We start from the raw sequence: 21,114 nt of genomic DNA, 5'->3' as shown, positions 1-21,114 counted from the left end.
ACTGCTATATAATACTGTTATCTCAATGAAAAGTACTGAAACAGATGTATATATGCAACAAAAAGAGGCAATTTATTATTTGGCCGGTAAAAAATGTACTTGGCCGGTAGATTCTTTCATCTACCGGTCCCCTTGGCAGGTGAGCCAAAAAGTTAGTTTACAGCCCTGTCTGCATGTATGTGAATTTCATCGTTTCCATGTCATAAATGTTAGAATCGTTTATTTTAAATTGTGAAAACAAATTTGTCAGGTGGGGATAAATAAGATTCCTCTCATTCGTCTGTGTGTCCTCAGTTTCCCAGCATGCCTCAGGTATTGAGGTGTATGAAGGGGCGGAGTCTGCCCTGCTGCCCTGCATTGTACCGGGGTTACCTAGGAGAATCAGAGTGTTGTGGAGTCGCTTCGATCTCAATCCTACGACTATCCACCAGTTTCGGGCTGAAGAGGTTTACGTTCAAAACCAGCTTTACAGCAGCAGAACGTCCATGTCAGTTGACTTTCAATTCGCTGGAAACTTCAGCCTCACCCTGAACAAACCCCGCCTCTCTGACAGCGGCAACTACACCTGCATCATCTACAAGGGCGGGAGAGAATATGAACGGATAGAAGTACAGCTGCTGGTCAAAGGTGAGGAACAAACACTAAAACAGGTTTGAATAGAACAGGAACATGATATCCTGTTCTAATAATACACCCATGAAAATGTGTCATGAATCTGTAAAAAGATTTTAGGATCATGTAAATCTCAGGTTGTTGTTTTTGCCCACAGAGCCGTACTCTTTCCCAGCTGAGGGCAGTGTTCTCCTGTTTTTCTTGGTTCTGATTCTTCTGGGTGCTGTGGGTGCTGCAGTATATCTTTGGTACAACACCATCCCAGGTATGTTGTTTGTGTATGTGTTCCCTTTTAAGAAGCCAGTCCAACAGAACCAGGATCTGTTCTCGTTAGATGATTTTACTGAACCTAACAACCAATTAGGATGAGCGATGGTTATTAGGGTTGTCGCGGAAGTCGTTGTTACCGGTGTTACCCGATTACATCACTTGCCCACCGGCAACACTGAGTAGCCTAGGCACATATGCCTATTACAGTTTTTTTATTAGACATCAAAGCCAATTCGTTAAATTTTTCGTGACAGTGCCCGTTCATTACGCTTAATAAAAAATTATAAAACTACTATAAATTCTTAGATATAATAAATCACAGCATTGGAGTCTACCGTAAAGAGAGGAGAGAGGAGAGTTTACAAGATCATGGTGGAGGAGTTGGCTTCAAAGTTGAAAGCAAACACGCCTATTTCGCAATATTTTGGAACTAAACCCAATGCTAGGGAGCCTGAAAACGAGGCAGACTGCCAACTGTTGAAGATTCAGCAACGGGAGGTAAGGCACACACACACACCCCCACGCATTCACAGAGGCAGGCTGTCTGTGTGCTTCTGCTCCGTGCCGATGACGGCTTGCGTTTAAAAATAATAAACAAATTGGAAAGTGGGGAAATTACGTCCCAAATATCCGTAGCTTCACTCAAAACATTCTGAGCTGAAGTCCCGGTAAAATTACGTTGCGACGCCGACACGCCTCAAAGTGCACAACAACAGCTGCTGCTGCCATAGGCAGGAAGGAAAGCTGCAACATACGCGTGTTAGACCCGCAAACGTAATTACTTCCCACAAATGTAATTTCCTGCAAACATAATAAAAATCCGCATCTTTTAATGTAATTATCCCAGAAGCGGAATCATTTTCCCACACACATAATAACAGTTTACTACCGGCAACGTAATATGTTTTTATTCATTATCATGTTTGTATTAACTTGCTTTTCAGTTGAATAATGTGAACACCAGTGTTAAAAGTTAAATAAATGCATGATTTGCTCAAATCAATTAATAATCATCTTCAATAATCATGATTATAATATCAATTTAAATAATTGTGACTTATTTTTGCCATAATCAGTTCCGAGATACCGTGCATGATGTTATGATGTCATGGTGTGTTGTTTTGTTAGTCACACAGCTGAAGGAGACACATTGGGAGGACTCTGTCAAGCTTCCTTACAAACCCAAAGTGAAGCTGCCTGAGGACGCCACAGTTCAGTGGAGCCGGTGTGACCCTGAACCGATCCATGTTTATCCCGATGTCAGCGAGCCTCTTCTCAAACAGGACGTGATTTACGACGGCCGCACATATATGAGGGAAGAGCCACTGAAATATGGAGACCTCAGTCTGACCCTGCGTGACCCCTGCCAAAGCGACAGTGGAAACTACATCTGCACCGTCCAAAGGGACAAAAACATCTTGGCACAGAAAGTAGTACGGCTCCAGGTCAAAGGTCAGTATAATTGTTACTGTACACATATCAGTGAAGGCCACTGCTGCTGCTACACTCAGTATCCAGTGTTTCCCCCAGGATTTTTTTCAGCAGCGGTGGCGTGGTCCCCGAACCTCCTAGGGGGGTCCGGGGGCATGTCCCTTTACATTATAATGCATGGATCTAGTGCACTTTGAGTGGAGAATATGCACTTAATACTATTTAGATAGATGGGATTATTGGTGTTGTAATTTTGCCTTTTGTGTCTTTATTTACAGATTTTGACAGTTTTGTATAGAAATTAATATTTAAACACAAAATGCCACAACGCAGAAAAAGATTTGCACAATTTATTTACAGTTTTTGCCTAATGCTTAAACCAGGCCTGCAAACTCATAAGAGGTGAAAAAGGTGACAAACACCCGACCCCTCTAGACGACTCGGTAAATCAGGGGGGGTTTTCCTTTATTTGATTTTTTGGGGACATGGAACTAGACAGGGACATTGGGTGCTATAAATGGGAAGAGGTTCAGTAATGTCCAACACAGAAGTAGGCCTACTGGTTATTATGAGCAATTGATAAGCAGGACCTAAGACTTTAATTTAAAATAATGTGGTTAAAATTACAAAGTATCCTTATACAAAGGCCTATAGATACAAATAAAACAAAACTATTCATGAATTTCAAGGGTGTAGGTTGTGATTAAACCTTGGTTTGGGACACATTATAATTTGGGGGTCTGGGGGTGCCCCGCCCCCCCCGAAATTTTTGAGCATTCAACACTTCATTTCCTGCATTCTGGTGAATTTGTATGCACCAAATGTATGTAAAGTAGGCTAATTGACAACATTTAGGTTCCTGATGACAAAAATAGAATACAATACAATGCAGTAATATCATGCATTCTGTATTGCTTTCAAATATTTATTCTCCTTTATTGTTCAAAAATTTGATTTTAAATTGTAAAAAAAAAAATGTAATTATTAGGGCTGTCAAAATTATCGCGTTAACGCAGAGTGATTAATTTCTGGAATTAACGCGTTAATTTTTTTAATCGAAATTAACGAATGTGCAGAATGATCCTCCCCGTGCATCCCACCGGCTCTGTACTACAGTCACTCTAAGTTGTGGCTGACCCAGGATCAGTAGCTGCGCGCAGCCAAACATAACAGCACGCTAGCCCATGCCGTGTTTTAAACTGCTAACGGTCACGTCTGTGTCGGGGGCATTGATAGTTTATAAAATCAACTGCCGCGGGTGACAGTTGATGTCGGGAGCAACAGGAGGAGAAACATTGTCCGCTCTGTTCAGAGCGCGCGAGGACACAAACGTCTGCAGTTTTCAGAGGTGTGTGTGAGTAGACAACATAACGTCGGCTTCCTGGTACAAATGAACAGTCCCCTAGGACGTGTTCGCGCGTACAAACGTACGTACACACACACACACACACCGCGGACTGTAATCAAGTTGTATTCAAGAATGCACAACCTATAGATTCACAAAATAAATGCCATTATATAGCCTATATTTGCCCAAAGACATAGTAAAGAGACAGACCAATTGAATTATGGTGGGTATATATTTTAGTTTGATTTAAATTTATTTTCAGTATTAAAACCATCATTTGGATTTTTAATTAATAACAATACTAATTTTAAATGTACATATCCACCTCCTGTCCTTTATCTTTCCGTTCATACAACAATATATAGAGAAAATTTGAATTTTTCAAGCATATTTCGAATGGTAAAATTAATCGTGATTAATCCACAGAATCCTGTGATTAATCTGATTAAAAATTGTAATCGTTTGACAGCCCTAGTAATTATTCATTTCTATCATTGAGAATGTAGTGACTGGTGGTATTTTACTTGCCTGCAACCTTCAAATATTTAAAAATAATAAAGTGCAAAATGAGGGTATAGTCCTCCTTCTGCTTCCTTTAAACTAGTGGTAGTGACTAAGTGTGCAGTGGAGAGAGAAATATATGCAGACAGATAGAGGGAGGAAGAGATAGCTTTATTTTATAATTTAGCTTTTTGATTTGTGAGAGTGATCATCGCTGACTTTAGACTGACTTGTGCTGTCTCCTCCGTGAAGCTCGAGCCCATCAGTTGAGCGAACAGCTGTCCGATACTGAGATGAAAAACGAAACTGAAAGTTAACTATCCAGACCTGCCTGGACTGGTGGAGCAGCCAAATATAAATGAATACATATTGTACTAAACTGTCGCACAAGTAATGAAATGGAATTTGCATCAGTAGCCTACAGTAGTCCACATTCTTCGCTCAGCCACTAACTGTTTCGTTAGTGACTGTTCCGCGATCTGTTTGTATGTCTCGAGCCCGGATACACAGAGCCCTGACGGAAAACTGACAGCGCGGCTAAAGGGACTGTACAATGAGCCGCTCCCCTCCGTTAGTTCCTGTTTTCAGCCGAGTAAGTTATATTCACCTCCGACGCATGGACAGCGTTTAAGTTAGGCATTGCCCCGTTTCTAAAAAAAAAAAAAAAAAGTAGAATAATGAGGAGGAGAAGGATTTTAATAGCAGCGGCGGAGAAAATATAGCAGCGGCGCGTGTGAACGTGGGGGAAACACTGGTATCACTGCTACAGTAATGTAGCTCAGCTGATTTTGTGGTTTATTGTTCTTAGATGTCATAGAGGAGGTAGTGGAGGTCGAGGAGGGGAAGAACACTTTCACACTGCCGTTCTTTACTGAAGCTAAGCTGCCTGCAGATGCAAAAATGGAGTGGAGGCGCTCTAAACCCAATGCCATGATGGTCCATGTTTATGAAAACAGTGAGGACCAGCCTCAAAAACAACATCATTATTACCGTGGACGCACAAAGATGAATCATGACCCACTGCGATCCAAAGACCTCAGTGTGACTATCACTGAACCTGGCTACAGTGACAGTGGGACATACATCTGCACCGTCAGCAAGGATGGAAAGGTCGTGGCACTGAAAGAAGTACGGTTACGCATTAAAGGTCAGTATTGTAGATGCAGTTAAGAAGTGAGTAGCTCCCATCAGCATCACTGTGTTAGGATTATACACTTTAAGAATGTGTATAATATTGCATTAAATGCAATAAGAGGAAATAGAGGGTGTATCCTCCATTTACAGTTATCAAGAAAAGAAAGACTTCATTCAAATAAAATGTACAGTGGTGCCTTGAGGTGAAAAAAGAAAAGAAATGTTATAGCTTATCATCTTAAAGTCTGATTAACCCATTCAATAACTATAACTGACTCATGGTATTAAAGCTAGTAGGGGATGTTTAATCTTATAGACTGGTTTCTGTGCAACGACATCACATATATACACGCGCACACAGCGGGCAGAAAGCCGACTCTTTTCCTTTTCCTACAACAACAATGCACGTGCCCTGTTTGCTACTGTCGACAGATTAACAAAGCCTCCTGTGTCAGTAGCGTCTGAACATCTCTCCACGAGAGCCTGCAATGAATTTGCCTCCTTCTTTACTGAGAAAATTCACAAAATTAGACAAGCTGTCACTGCATCAATACCAAGTTCAACATATGTGTTCCCTCTTAAAATCAATTCAAATGCAATGACAGAATTTTATCTTATAAACCACAAAAACCTGGAGGACATTATACAACACCTGAACTCCTCATCCTGTTGCCTTGACATTCTGCCCACAGGCTTCTTTAAAACTGTTCTTAGCTGTATGGCCTCAGATATTCTACAAATTGTCAACATGTCCCTTCAGACAGGTGTATTCCCACAGGCCATGAAAACAGCAGTCATCAAGCCACTCCTAAAAAAGAACAATCTAGATACATCGCTCATGAACAATTATAGGCCCATATCTAACCTACCATTTTTAAGTAAAATCATTGAAAAAGCTGTTTATCAACAGCTAAATAACTACTTAGCAATGAACAACTGCTTTGATGTTTTCCAGTCAGGATTTCGACAACACCACAGTACTGAGACTGCTCTGGTTAGGGTCCTCAATGACATCCATTTAAACACAGACAGTGGCAAAAGTTATGTCTTAGTTTTACTGGATCTCAGTGCCGCTTTTGACACAGTTGACCACAGCATATTACTAGATCGACTAGCAAACTGGGTTGGACTTTTTGGAACTGTACTAAGCTGGTTTGAATCCTACTTAAAGGATAGAGACTACTATGTGTCAATAGGAAATTTCACATCCGAGCGAACAAATATTGAATGCGGAGTCCCCCAAGGTTCCATTCTTGGGCTTCTTCTGTTTAACATCTACATGCTCCCACTAGCTCAGATTATGAATAAGAACAAATTATGCTACCATAATTATGCAGACGACACACAAATTTACATAACCATATCACCAGGAGACTACAGTCCGATACAGGCACTGAGTAAGTGCATTGAACAAATTAATGATTGGATGTGCCAAAATTTCCTTCAATTAAACAACGACAAAACTGAAGTAATTGTCTTTGGTGCCGAAGATGAACAATTAAAAGTCAGCGCACAGCTTACATCCGTTATGTTAGAAACCACACCCCAAGCCAGAAATCTTGGTGTTGTCGTAGACTCCGACTTGAATTTCAGGAAACACATTAAATCAATGAATAAATCAGCCTACTACCACCTAAAAAACATATCAAGAATTAAAGGGCTTATGTCACAGCAAGATTTAGAAAAACTTGTCCATGCATTTATCTTTAGTAGACTTGACTACTGTAACAGTGTCCTTGCAGGCCTTCCAAAAAAATCTATCAGGCAGCTTCAGCTAATTCAGAACGCTGCTGCTCGAGTCCTCACTAGGACCAAAGAAGTGGATCACATTACCCCAGTTCTGAGGTCTTTACACTGGCTTCCAGTCACTCAAAGAATTGCTTTCAAAATACTGATGTTGGTTTATAAAGCACTAAATGGTTCAGGGCCAAAATACATTACTGATCTGCTGATACGTTATGAACCGTCCAGAGCCCTTAGGTCGTCTGGGACAGGTTTACTTACAGTCCCTAGAGTTAGGACTAAACGAGGAGAAGCAGCTTTTAGTTTTTATGCACCAAAAATCTGGAACAAACTCCCAGAGAACTTGAGGTCTGCTGCAACTCTCAGTTCTTTTAAATCGAGTCTGAAGACTTTTTTGTTTCCATTTTAACCTGCAATTTTTATTTTATTTGCTTCTTTTATTCGCTTTTAAATGTTTTATAATATGTTTTATGTATTCTAATCTTGCCCCTGTAAAGCACTTTGAGTGGCCTTGTGTCTGAATTGTGCTATATAAATAAACTTGCCTTGCCTTGCCTTGCCTTGCCTTTGTTTTCAAGCAGAGCAAAATTGAGGCCGGTTCAGAGCCATTACCCAATCGGGAAGCAGTTCTTTGGTTTTAAACCACCAGATAGCCAATATGCAATGTAATGATGGTCAAGCATCCGTAGGCAATCCCTAGTATGTAGGTTTATAGAAGTTGTGAGGTAGGGCATAGGGTTAGGCCGATGGCCGATGTTGTGAATGAAGTTCCCTCACGGGAAAAATAAAGTTCTTTGAATTGAATTGTCATCCAGCCATTGCCTGTGGATCTGTGGCCATCGCCACATCCTGATTTAAAAGGTGCCCCTCCTGCTCATGGTCGTATTATAAGCTCCCGTCTCTGCACCGCCAGATTAGGGTTAGCCTTTCCATTCTGAGTTAATATGATAATTATGTAAATAAAGCCTTGAACTCGCTAATATCTTGAATCACTCATTGACTTCTATTGGGTTCATTCAGGAAACCATCTTGGAGATTGTCAGCATGAACTAAAGTCTAAACTGAAGAAGAAGTTCCAGTATGTGTTTGAGGGGATTTCTAAAACAGGAGACCCAACCCTTCTGAATCAGATCTACACAGAGCTCTACATCACAGAGGGAGGGACTGGAGAGGTCAATGATGAACATGAGGTCAGACAGATTGAAACAGCATCCAGGAAACCACACAGACCAGAAACAACCATCAGACAAGAAGACATCTTTAAAGCCTCTGGAAGAGATGAACCACGCAGAACAGTGATGACAAAGGGAGTGGCTGGCATTGGGAAAACAGTCTTAACCCAGAAGTTCACTCTGGACTGGGCTGAAGACAAAACCAACCAGGACATACAGTTTACATTTCCATTCACTTTCAGAGAGCTGAATCTGCTGAAAGAGAAAAAGTTCAGCTTGGTGGAACTTGTTCATCACTTCTTCACTGAAACCAAAGCAGCAGGAATCTGCAACTTTGAAGAGTTCCAGGTTGTGTTCATCTTTGACGGTCTGGATGAATGTCGACTTCCTCTGGACTTCCACAACAATGAGATCCTGACTGATGTTACAGAGTCCACCTCAGTGGATGTGCTGCTGACAAACCTCATCAGAGGGAAACTGCTTCCCTCTGCTCGCCTCTGGATAACCACACGACCTGCAGCAGCCAATCAGATCCCTCCTGACTGTGTTGGCATGGTGACAGAGGTCAGAGGGTTCACTGACCCACAGAAGGAGGAGTACTTCAGGAAGAGATTCAGAGACCAAGAGCAGGCCACAATCATCTCCAACATCAAGAAATCCCGAAGCCTCCACATCATGTGCCACATCCCAGTCTTCTGCTGGATCACTGCTACAGTTCTGGAGGATGTGTTGAAGACTGGAGAGGGAGGAGAGCTGCCAAATACCCAGACTGAGATGTACATCCACTTCCTTTTAGCTCTGGCCAAACTAAAGAACATCAAGTATGATGGAGGAGCTGAGACAGATCCACACTGGAGCCCAGAGAGCAGGAAGATGATTGAGTCTCTGGGAAAACTGGCTTTTGAGCAGCTGCAGAAGGGAAACCTGATCTTCTATGAATCAGACCTGACAGAGTGTGGCATCGATATCACAGCAGCCTCATGGTACTCAGGAGTGTTCACACAGATCTTTAAAGAGGAGAGAGGACTGTACCAGGACAAGGTGTTCTGCTTCGTCCATCTGAGCGTTCAGGAGTTTCTGGCTGCTCTTCATGTCCATCTGACATTCATCAACTCTGGAGTCAATCTGCTCTCAAAAAAAAAAGAAATCTCCCATGAATCTGCAGAGACACATTTCTACCAGAGTGCTGTGGACAAGGCCTTACAGAGTCCAAATGGACACCTGGACTTGTTCCTCCGCTTCCTCCTAGGTCTTTCACTGCCGACCAATCAGAAGCTCCTACGAGGCCTGCTGAGACAGACAGGAAGTAGCTCACAGACCAATCAGGAAACAGTTGAGTTCATCAAGAAGAAGATCAGTGAGACTCCCTCTGCAGAGAAAAGCATCAATCTGTTCCACTGTCTGAATGAACTGAATGATCGTTCTCTAGAGGAGGAGATCCAACAGTCCCTGAGATCAGGACGTCTCACTGCAGATAAACTGTCTCCTGCTGAGTGGTCAGCTCTGGCTTTCATCTTACTGTCATCAGAAAAAGATCTGGACGTGTTTGACCTGAAGAAATACTCTGCTTCAGAGGAGGCTCTTCTGAGGCTGCTATCAGTGGTCAAAGCTTCCAACAAAGCTCTGTATGTAAGATTCATACACCAATAAATTATCGCTATCTTAACAGAAAAAAACAAACAAAAACATTTTAACTCTTTTCCCTTACTGTTCTCTCTCCAGGCTGAGTGGCTGTAACCTCTCAGAGAGAACCTGTGAAGCTCTGGCCTCAGTTCTCAGCTCCTCCTGTAGTCTGAGAGAGCTGGACCTGAGTAATAACGACCTGCAGGATTCAGGAGTGAAGCATCTGTCTGCTGCACTGCAGAGTCCACACTGGAAACTGGAAACACTCAGGTCAAGATTCAGTTTGCTATTGTGCCCAACAATCGGAATAAGATTGTTATTTTTTTTTCTTTTAAGGCTGAAAACTCAAAAAACATATTTACTTTTTTCTTACTGTTGTCTCTCCAGACTGAGTGGCTGTAACCTCTCAGAGAGAAGCTGTGAAGCTCTGTCCTCAGTTCTCAGCTCCTCCTCTAGTCTGAGAGAGCTGGACCTGAGTAACAACGACCTGCAGGATTCAGGAGTGAAGCATCTGTCTGCTGCAATGAAGAGTCCACACTGTAAACTGGAAACACTCAGGTCAGGCTTCAGCTTATTATAATGTCCAACAGTCAGAATAAGACAGACAGTACATTTTTATGCAAAGGTTAGTCAAGCTACGGTTATAGCTTGATAAGGATATTTAGTTGGACTATTGTCCTTGTCCCAATATACAAGCAAGGGAAATCGTTTTTTGACCGATTGTCCAGCTCAGCTATAATATGTGGTTATATGCCCCCTTTAGCCTCTTTCAGCTTGTTAGTATTGGACTCATTTCCTGTTGACCTAACTTGTTAGCGCACGGCTAATGTTTAGCTAGATGTTGACTAGTTAGTGCACCTCTAACGGTTAGCGAGTGGCAAACTGGTACCATGTCTAGTTGTGATATGGATAACATTACAGCTCTGTACATTGCGTACATGCACATCTTTCTAATTCTTACTTTGTTGTTATTCTTCTGTTAGCATTGAATGTATTTCGACTTGCAGGTCAAAGACCAGGGTGGGAGACTGTGGAGCATACTCAGAGCGTCTAGGGATGAGGATCGAAAACCCAGTTCTATTAACGACACGGTTCCGCTATTTTGAAAACCCGAAAATCAATAATGTTATCGAGTCCAGTAGGTCCCATGTCGTAATATGTTAAATCTTGAGTAGAGTCGTGTCATTTAAAAATCAAATCTCTTCAGCGTCATAACTTATCACTGGTGCGCATCTTAGACTTTATATAAAAGTGTTGTACCTTCGACTGTCTTTAGTTTAAAAAATAAATAAAATAAAATGCTGCTGCAGATGGTGTGCAGACGGGCTTTGCACTGTCTCATCATTCATTCAAAGCAGCTGTGGTAAGCACACAACTGGACGGTGTAGAAAGTCCCGTCAGTTAAAAATAGTAAGTTTTTAAATCCATGTTAAAATCTGCAGGATATAGAGCTACTTAGCTTAAAATGACTTGAATAATACAGTTTAGGTGAGAACTTTTTCCCAGCAATATAAAATTGTTGTTAAAGATGGAATTGTGACCTGTTTAAAGTCCTATCTTGAGCTCTGATAATCTTATGAGCAATGTAAGTAATAATACCAGATCTCTTTCAACAAATTAATAAAAAAGTATCAATAGTGGTATAAATAAAGACACAGATCGGGAAAAGTTCAGTAAGTGATATGGTCCTTTTAGCTAACTTCCTGTCAGTGACTGCAGTTAGCAGTCCCCTCCCTCGTCCTAACAACAATAAAAATACGTGTTTGTTTATTCGGAAATATGGAAGGCAAAAATAAAGAATGACTGGAGAAAAGTTTCCATGTTCTCAGAGGATGTTTAATGAAGTGATATCACAGGACAGGTGATGCAGGCACAGCAAAAGTCAAAAAGAAAAGAGAGCCCTCTCTCGACAACAGAGGCATTATATTATCTCTAAACAGGGTGGCAATTTATTGTTGTCATGTGTGTTCTGGGACCATCCTCTTCGTTCCGGACGTCCTCTGCTGAACTTTACTGATTAGGTTAAGCTTCCCAGCCTTGATAGTGTCTACAACTTGCTTGGCCAGAAAGGCCTTTGTTCTAGCAGATCCTCTGGCCTCAGGAATGTTGCTATATTATGGGAAAATCAGGTTAGTTTTTATTGCTGTTCTACCTCCTCGTCTCCAAAGCACCAAGAATGAAGTGAGAACATTTATTAAATCACAAATGTGAAGAATATATAAATTGTTTAAATGATTATACAATGGGTATATGCAAATTAATGAGGGGGCTATAACATCAATAAATTTGGAAATATATTTTTCTCACAGTCCCTACGTCACCACCACATGAACACACAGCCGTCTTCATCAGATAGTGCCGCGATGGAGAGCAGCGAGTCATCGTTCACGGGCACAGAGACCCCGCCTCTTTATAGCGCTCTGTCTCCTGATTGGATAAAAACAAGCGGGATACTAAAAATTTTATCTGGCAATTACTGCAATAATGAATGACTGGGAGACCTGTGTTATTAACTGACCTGTGTTATTAACTGACCATACTGTTTAAGTGATTGTTATATCAATATAGAGTGATTTAACACCTATATTAACCCAAAAAAATCACTTCTTCTTTAAGGAGTCTCAATAATGGTGACCTTGAAAGTTGACCTTTGACCTCCAAATCCTATGAGGTCATCATTGAGTCAGTGACAACATGTGTGCAAAGTCTGAAGAAAATCCGTGGAAGCGTTCATGAGATGATGCATTCACAATAGTCAAGTTCACAGTGACCTTGAAATGTGACGTTTGACGATATAATCCTATAATGATATCCTCATTGAGTCACAAACCGGTGAGGAGGTGACTGACAGGGAGGTAATGAGCATCAAGTGGAGACAGGTGTGAAAAAGCCAGGCAGGCAACTGCACTAAGATAGTCACATGTCCCATTTCAATTTCATTCACATTTCATCAAAACTTCACCTCAAACTGCTTCCTCACACTCCCAAACCGTGTGTCTGACCGACAAAATTAAAATACCGTTAGAACCAGAAGAATGTGAAGATTGTTGTCTGTAATGTAAAAACTGAAATTAAGGGCAAGATAAAAACGTAGTACTGTCTGCTTTTCTCCATGAATGTAAAGCCTGAGTTAACATGGGACTCTATGGCGTTTATAAAAAAAATTATCCATGTGGAGTTAGATTTGTGCGAGTGGTGTTTTTTTTCACACATCCTTCATTCTAACAGTTAGTCCCTCCACTCTAACTCTGAGCATTCAGTTCCATCCGCTTTCATTATAAAACATTTCCTGCCAAAACACTTTTATGGAGACATTTTCCGAAACTTATGCACAAACATATGTCGATATGACATATGATAATACTTGATACGATTTATAGTTTTGGATTTATGAGCATTTACGTACAAGGTAGCTAATGCGCAAATATTTAAAGCCGCAACAAAAGGCAACACTTTTGTTTTTGCTCCCATTTCTCATGAGATGGACTTAAAGATCTAAAATTCATTTCAGATACACAATTGTACCATTTCTCTCAAACATTGTTCACAAATCTGTCTAAATGTGTGATAGTGAGCACTTCTGCTTTGCTGAGATAATCCATCCCACCTCACAGGTGTGCCACATCAAGATGCTGATCTGACATCATGATTAGTGCACAGGTGTGCCTTAGACTGTCCACAATAGAAGGCCACTCTGAAATGTGCATCAGAGCAGCTACACGTCCTGATAAATGTGTTATTTTTGCAAAGTGGCCCGGCCCTTCGTAGATTTTTCTGTATGTGGCCCTCAGTGAAAAAAGTTTGGGGACCCCTGCTCTATACCCTGATGTTCCTCTGGTCTCCGGATGACCTATATTGGTGTCTGCAGCCTGCGGTCTGGCTGGCCCCTCCCACCTCTCTGCCAGCCCCTCCCACCGTCTCTGCCGTGCTCTCGTGATACTAGAGAGACACTGCGTGACTGCGAACACAGTGTTTACCCGGAGCGAAGCCATACTTTGACATAACAGTTTGACATGACCTGACATGATTAAAACCAGTGAAAACAGTAGCCTCACATTTGGTTTCTACAGGAATAACTTCCCACCCTTTGTGGTGTTAAAAACGAGGCATTATTAAACTGCAGTGGGAAAGCTAAGTTAGTGTAATAGAAGCAAACGTTGGGTGCTACTCCCAAAGCTACATGCTACACTAGGTAAATAACAGGCAAACAACCATTGAGGAGATTCCTTTTAATTTCACCGATGGAATTACTACACAAGTAGCTCCCTAAGCCTTGTCTCGTTATAAACGCGGCATTATTAAGACTGCTGTGATTAAGATAAATTTGTGGATTATGAGCAGAATGCTTCTGTGATGGTTTATGCAACACTGCATGGTTTGCTGTACTACAGGCATCTTGTCGCTTAGCGGGGAAAACAACATGGCTGTCACTCGGAAAATTTTCCAGAGGATCTCGGGGCCGTGGACCAATAAGAAATGGGGGGAGGGGAGTTATCATAGAACACTGCACGGTGGAAGTTTCTGGTTACTAATGTGGGGGGAAGCATGGACATATAAGGAAAATATGGGGATGTGGCTGTGCAGTTTATGACGTCATAAACCGCGAGAATTCTGACTCGAGTATATTGGGGGGGAGGGGTGGGGGTTTCAGAAAGGGGGAGAGTGAGAAAAGGAGGGATTGTTATTTTTTTTTATATTTTGGCAGTCTCTAGGCACACCGTGGACCCATGGATATGTTAGAACACATTTAAAAAGTGCATTTAGCATAATATGTGACCTTTAAGCAGCCAATTACGAGATGAGATATACACTTTTTGTGTTTGTGGCGCCCCCTTATGGATACATTTTCCGAAACATTTTGGGAATGCTACTTGGAACAGCACAAACATATGTCTGAAGTTTGGACTTGATACGATTTATAGTTTTGGATTCATTTACGTACAAGGTAGCTAATGTGTAAATATTCAAAGTGCTACCGTTTCATCATCAATGGTCGTAGCAAAATTATTTTAAATATTTTTTTATCAGCTGCATCTGTAGATGTTCTGTGCAATGTTTGGTGTCAATTGTGCAAAAATTGTGGGAGAAGAAATGAAAAGTCAGTTTTGCAGTGTTTTAAATTTTGGCTAGAGTTGCCCAAGATGCAGCTGACTCCAGTGAATCTCTGGATATAAAGATTTTGACTGTGGGATGTTCGGTGTGGGAGTTATAGCCCCAAACGCGGTTTCCTTGGTTGGAGCGCCCCCTAGTGGCCGGCATTTCTGAATTTGTCTGCTGAGAGAGCGGGGGTCTGAACTAGCCCTGCTAGTTGGTTTGTCGCGCATACTTAAGGTTTGGGCTGTGGACACAGTTTTAGGGGACTTCAAATAATAATAAAATTCTTACTAAAACAAATTCTTGTTTTTTTAATTCCAGTCTGTCAGGCTGTCAGGTCACAACAGAAGGTTATGAGTCTCTGGCCTCAGCTCTGAGCTCCAACCCCTCCCATCTGAGAGAGCTGGACCTGAGCTACAACCATCCAGGAGCCTCAGGAGTGAAGCTGCTGGAGGATCCCCGCTTGGGACTGAAGACTCTCAGGTATGTATATACAACACTTCACTTCACACACTGCTGCTGTCCTTCCATCAGGATGAAGGACAAATGCCTTCTTGATTTACTGTTGATTTTATTTTATTGTTTGTATATTGTATTTGGGAATATGCAAAACTTGAAAATTCTGCAGAAAGGGGTGTGTTCCACCCTTTGCCTTCTTATATTGTTTGAGACCAACGCCCTAGTCTTTATGAAAAAATGTGAGTGGTCAGTTAAGGTCCCTTTGGGATTAAATAGTGATCATAAACGTTAAACTGGCCTGCAGCACACATGAATATTCAACGGGTATACTACTATTAGCTATTAGCAGATGCTACGTTAGCCGCTAAGTGCTAACACGCTAGTTAATAATAATATGACAAACATTAACGTGGGAGTTAGGCAGCAAACGGAATCAGTCCTGCCTGCCTGAAACGGTAATAGACCGTATTAATTCAACAGGATAACCATAGACTGTATACAGTATAAAGGTGCGAACACACTAGGCACTTTACACGCGTAAGATTTACGTGCGTAACGCAGCTAAAATGTTGCTTGATCATTTTGTGTCAAAAATGGTTATACGCGAGTAACGTGCCTAGTCTCCCTCCCGATATTGTATTTCCCTTATCAACCATGGCTGCGATCAGAACCGACCCGACACAACAGCGTGCATGTCCGCACAAAAACAACAACAACACGGCCAACAACTGTGCCAAAAGACAAACTGAACAGCACAAATAGCCTAGCATTAAAACAGCATTGCATATTCACGGCAGCTACATAACAAACACAGTTACAGCAGCATCGGTGCACAGCGGCACAACATAAAGGCAAGTAGCCAAAATTACCCTACCTGGCTGTGACAGGGGACCGTGGCTGGCGTAGATCAACACCGGTGCTTCGTGTACTTGTCGTGAAAGTCCCGCGGACAGTCGTCATGTTTGGGTTCATAATATGAGGCGCTAGCCGCCCGCACACAACAGGGTGAGTTAACTAATGCTATACGGCGCTAACTTTGTTTATCGGCTTAAGCACAGCTACACATATTCACTGAATTAACCAGGAAGTCCATTCTCCTGGTTTACTTTCCCCACGTCTTCTAACCCCGAGCGGCTTCATACAGCACTGGCCGCCCGCAATACATTTCCTCCTCGGTGTCTCTCATCAGCCTCTGTGTACAGTACACTGTTCTCTGACCGTGCCAATGTATGTGACGTCGGGTCAAGCCCAACGCTGATTGGCCAACGCGGCTAATCGTCACGCGTAGGAGCAACAAAAGTTAAATTTTTTGAACTCCTCGCGTAGCTGTGTAATATATACGCGCGTAATATATACGCGGGTCATACGCGGCTAACGCGGCTAAAATGTTGCTTTAGCGCAAGTGACTCATTTACGCGCCATGTACGCGCGTAAACCAATGGTTCTCTATGGAAAAACGGCCGATTTCATACGCGTCTGTACGCGTGTAAAGTGCCTAGTGTGTTCGCACCTTAAAGAGGATATCACAATTATTTTAGTATGGAAAGAGTTGTGTTTCTTCTTTTATGATTTTATTAGCGGAATGCAAAGAACTTTAAGATGCTCCCGTCACCTACTGTACAGGAGTGTAAAGCACAGAAAGAAAAAGGACTGTAGCTACATCTTTTATATAGTCTAAACCAGTGGTGTCAAACATACGGCCCGGCCTGCAAGATGATTTAATCCGGCCCACTTCTAGAGCACACATCTATGAGCATGTCAAACAAAAAAGTAAGTCTTTTGCCCATTCCTCTGAGGAGTTATGAATTTTTTAAGAAATAACCAAAATGCTCACTCCAGCCGCTGGGGGGCAGCCAAAATAAAAAAAAGCACATTTTAGCAACGTGGGAAATGGTAAATGGCAATCCTGCTTCACCGTTATTAATGTTTCCTCCAATGCTTTATGGCAAAGTAAAAACCAAAAAAAAAAAATATATTTTTATTTTTAGTGCTGAACAATTAATGTATGCGCGGTGTGTCTGCGGCTCTGCGCGCGAAACGAGCAGGAGCATGCTAGTGTAGGCCTACAAGATTTATTTCCTAATTTTCAATGCTGCTTTATATTTATGTTTTAAATTTGGAAAAACGAATTCCAAAACAACCAATAACCTCTGTATTTAAAAATAAATCAAAACAGTAGAAGTTGCACTTTTATTTAATTGTATTTTGTACTGTCTGCATGTTTGCACAAAATGTGTCCCTGTACATATAGTAAACACAATTGCACAACTGTAAGGTCAGTGCCTGTTGTATTTTTGTATTCAGATAAACAGTTGTTTATTTCATTAGTGCGTATTGGCATCTTTGAGCAAAAATACCCCCAAAAATGTTGGTGGCCCAATTCCCATGGCCAGTGGCAACCTTTATTCCCATGGCAAGCAGCAACCTTTACTAAGATATTTCCTGGGGGGTACAGAGATCCCTTGTGATCCGTGGTAATGTAGGTTACATATGTAGGCTGAGTGATAAAGCATATTACTGAAAAACAAAGCTAAAGATTTGGAGTTGACATATGTACGTTATTTTGCCATTATTTTACTGGTCCGGCCCACTTGAGATCAGAGAGGCTGTATGTGGCCCTCAAACCAAAATGAGTTTGACACCCCTGGTCTAAACCTACAAATGCAGCCGCTAACCTGCAGTTTAAAATCTAAGACGGAAGTAGTCTGTTTTTTCATAAGTGATTTTCTTTTTGTGTCCCTCAGTTTTTGGCAGGAAGAAGAGCTAAAAACAAAAGAGGTCCTCTTGGGAACTTTGGAGGATTTAGATGCCAAGGAATTTAAAGCATTCAAGTGGTATCTGTGTGGTAACCTTCCCAACGTCCAAGCAATCCCCAAGAGTCGACTGGAAAATGCAGACCGGTGTGACACTGTGGATCAGATGGTGGCGTTCTACGTTAGAGAAGCTATTCCAGTGACCAGGATGGTTTTGGTCAAGATGAATAGACATGATCTTGTTAATAAGTTATCAAACATGATGTCAGAGCCTACAGGTAAGTCTTATTGCAACACTAAAGGTGCGAACACACTAGGCACTTTACACGCGTAAGATTTACGTGCGTAACGCAGCTAAAATGTTGCTTGATCATTTTGTGTCAAAAATGGTTATACGCGCGTAACGTGCCTAGTCTCCCTCCCGATATTGTATTTCCCTTATCAACCATGGCTGCGATCAGAACCGACCCGACACAACAGCGTGCATGTCCACACAAAAACAACAACAACACGGCCAACAACTGTGCCAAAAGACAAACTGAACAGCACAAATAGCCTAGCATTAAAACAGCATTGCATATTCACGGCAGCTACATAACAAACACAGTTACAGCAGCATCGGTGCACGGCGGCACAACATAAAGGCAAGTAGCCAAAATTACCCTACCTGGCTGTGACAGGGGACCGTGACAGGGGACCGTGGCTGGCGTAGATCAACACCGGTGCTTCGTGTACTTGTCGTGAAAGTCCCGCGGACACTCGTCATGTTTGGGTTCATTATATGAGGCGCTAGCCGCCCGCACACAACAGGGTGAGTTAACTAATGCTATACGGCGCTAACTTTGTTTATCGGCTAAAGCACAGCCGCACATATTCACTGAATTAACCAGGAAGTCCATTCTCCTGGTTTACTTTCCCCACGTCTTCTAACCCCGAGCGGCTTCATACTAGGGCTGCAACTAACGATTATTTTGATAATTGATTAATCTGTCGATTATTTTTTCGATTAATCGATTATTAATCGGTTAGTGTTTTGGTCCGTAAAATGTCAGAAAATGGTGAAAAATGTTGATCAATTTTCCAAAGCCCATGTTGACGTCCTCAAATGTATTGTTATGTCCAAAACACACAGATATTTCAGTTTACTGTCATAATAGGATTAAAGAAACCAAAAAATATTCACATTTGAGAAGCTGAAATCAGAGAATTTGGACATTTTTTATATAAAAATTACTCAAAACGATTAATCGATTATCAAAATAGTTGGCGATTATTTTAATAATCGATTAATAATCGATTCGTCGATTAATCGTTGCAGCTCTACAATGCACGTGCCCTGTTTGCTACTGTCGACAGATTAACAAAGCCTCCTGTGTCAGTAGCGTCTGAACATCTCTCCACGAGAGCCTGCAATGAATTTGCCTCCTTATTTACTGAGAAAATTCACAAAATTAGACAAGCTGTCACTGCATCAATACCAAGTTCAACAATGGTAAATGGACTTGTATAGCGCTATATCTCCGTTTATCACAGACCCAAAGCGCTTTACATTGTTTTTGTACACATTCACCCAGTCACACACACATTCATACACCGATAGCAGCAGCTACCACGCAGGGTAGGCTTAGCACTAGGGTGCTAAGCTAACTAAGCTAACTATCGGGAGCAATTCGGGGTTCAGTGTCTTGCCCAGGGACACTTCGACATGTGGCGGGGAGACGGGGGATCGAACCTCCGACCCTGCACACCAGAGGCGAACACCCTACCCACTTCGCCACTGCCGCCCCAAACATATGTGTTCCCTCTTAAAATCAATTCAAATGCAATGACAAATTTTATCTTATAAACCACAAAAACCTGGAGGACATTATACAACACCTGAACTCCTCATCCTGCTGCCTTGACATTCTGCCCACAGGCTTCTTTAAAACTGTTTTTAGCTGTATGGCCTCAGATATTCTACAAATTGTCAACATGTCCCTTCAGACAAGTGTATTCCCACAGGCCATGAAAACAGCAGTCATCAAGCCACTCCTAAAAAAGAACAATCTAGATACATCGCTCATGAACAATTATAGGCCCATATCTAACCTACCATTTTTAAGTAAAATCATGGAAAAAGCTGTTTATCAACAGCTAAATAACTACTTAGCAATGAACAACTGCTTTGATGTTTTCCAGTCAGGATTTCGACAACACCACAGCACTGAGACTGCTCTGGTTAGGGTCCTCAATGACATCCATTTAAACACAGACAGTGGCAAAAGTTATGTCTTAGTTTTACTGGATCTCAGTGCTGCTTTTGACACAGTTGACCACAGCATATTACTAGATCGACTAGCAAACTGGGTTGGACTTTCTGGAACTGTACTAAGCTGGTTTGAATCCTACTTAAAGGATAGAGACTACTATGTGTCAATAGGAAATTTCACATCCGAGCGAACAAATATTGAATGCGGAGTCCCCCAAGGTTCCATTCTTGGGCTTCTTCTGTTTAACATCTACATGCTCCCACTAGCTCAGATTATGAATAAGAACAAATTATGCTACCATAATTATGCAGACGACACACAAATTTACATAACCATATCACCAGGAGACTACAGTCCAATACAGGCACTGAGTAAGTGCATTGAACAAATTAATGATTGGATGTGCCAAAATTTCCTTCAATTAAACAACGACAAAACTGAAGTAATTGTCTTTGGTGCCAAAGATGAACAATTAAAAGTCAGCGCACAGCTTACATCCGTTATGTTAGAAACCACACCCCAAGCCAGAAATCTTGGTGTTGTCGTAGACTCCGACTTGAATTTCAGGAAACACATTCAATCAATTAATAAATCAGCCTACTACCACCTAAAAAACATATCAAGAATTAAAGGGCTTATGTCACAGCAAGATTTAGAAAAACTTGTCCATGCATTTATCTTTAGTAGACTTGACTACTGTAATAGTGTATTTGCAGGCCTTC

General features: G+C 41.7%; 1 protein-coding gene across 3 annotated transcripts in view; it reads left to right on the top strand.

The window, feature by feature from the left end:
* Window positions 1-21,114, top strand: part of LOC307270285 (uncharacterized protein) — a 51,235-nt gene that overhangs the window by 5,529 nt on the left and 24,592 nt on the right. For all 3 annotated transcript variants that reach the window (XM_080054171.1, XM_080054172.1, XM_080054170.1), the window contains exons 3-11: window positions 295-627; window positions 770-877; window positions 2,011-2,334; window positions 4,971-5,309; window positions 8,060-9,836; window positions 9,934-10,104; window positions 10,222-10,392; window positions 15,250-15,411; window positions 18,132-18,418. In XM_080054171.1, coding sequence (XP_079910297.1) covers window positions 295-627; window positions 770-877; window positions 2,011-2,334; window positions 4,971-5,309; window positions 8,060-9,836; window positions 9,934-10,104; window positions 10,222-10,392; window positions 15,250-15,411; window positions 18,132-18,418 — 3,672 coding nt within the window. The remainder of the gene's footprint in view (window positions 1-294; window positions 628-769; window positions 878-2,010; window positions 2,335-4,970; window positions 5,310-8,059; window positions 9,837-9,933; window positions 10,105-10,221; window positions 10,393-15,249; window positions 15,412-18,131; window positions 18,419-21,114) is intronic.

Source organism: Ammodytes marinus (genome assembly GCF_949987685.1).
Source record: "Ammodytes marinus genome assembly, contig: scaffold_35, whole genome shotgun sequence".
NCBI classification, from domain to species: Eukaryota; Metazoa; Chordata; class Actinopteri; order Uranoscopiformes; family Ammodytidae; genus Ammodytes; species Ammodytes marinus.
This window is presented reverse-complemented; position numbering and strand designations above follow the sequence as displayed.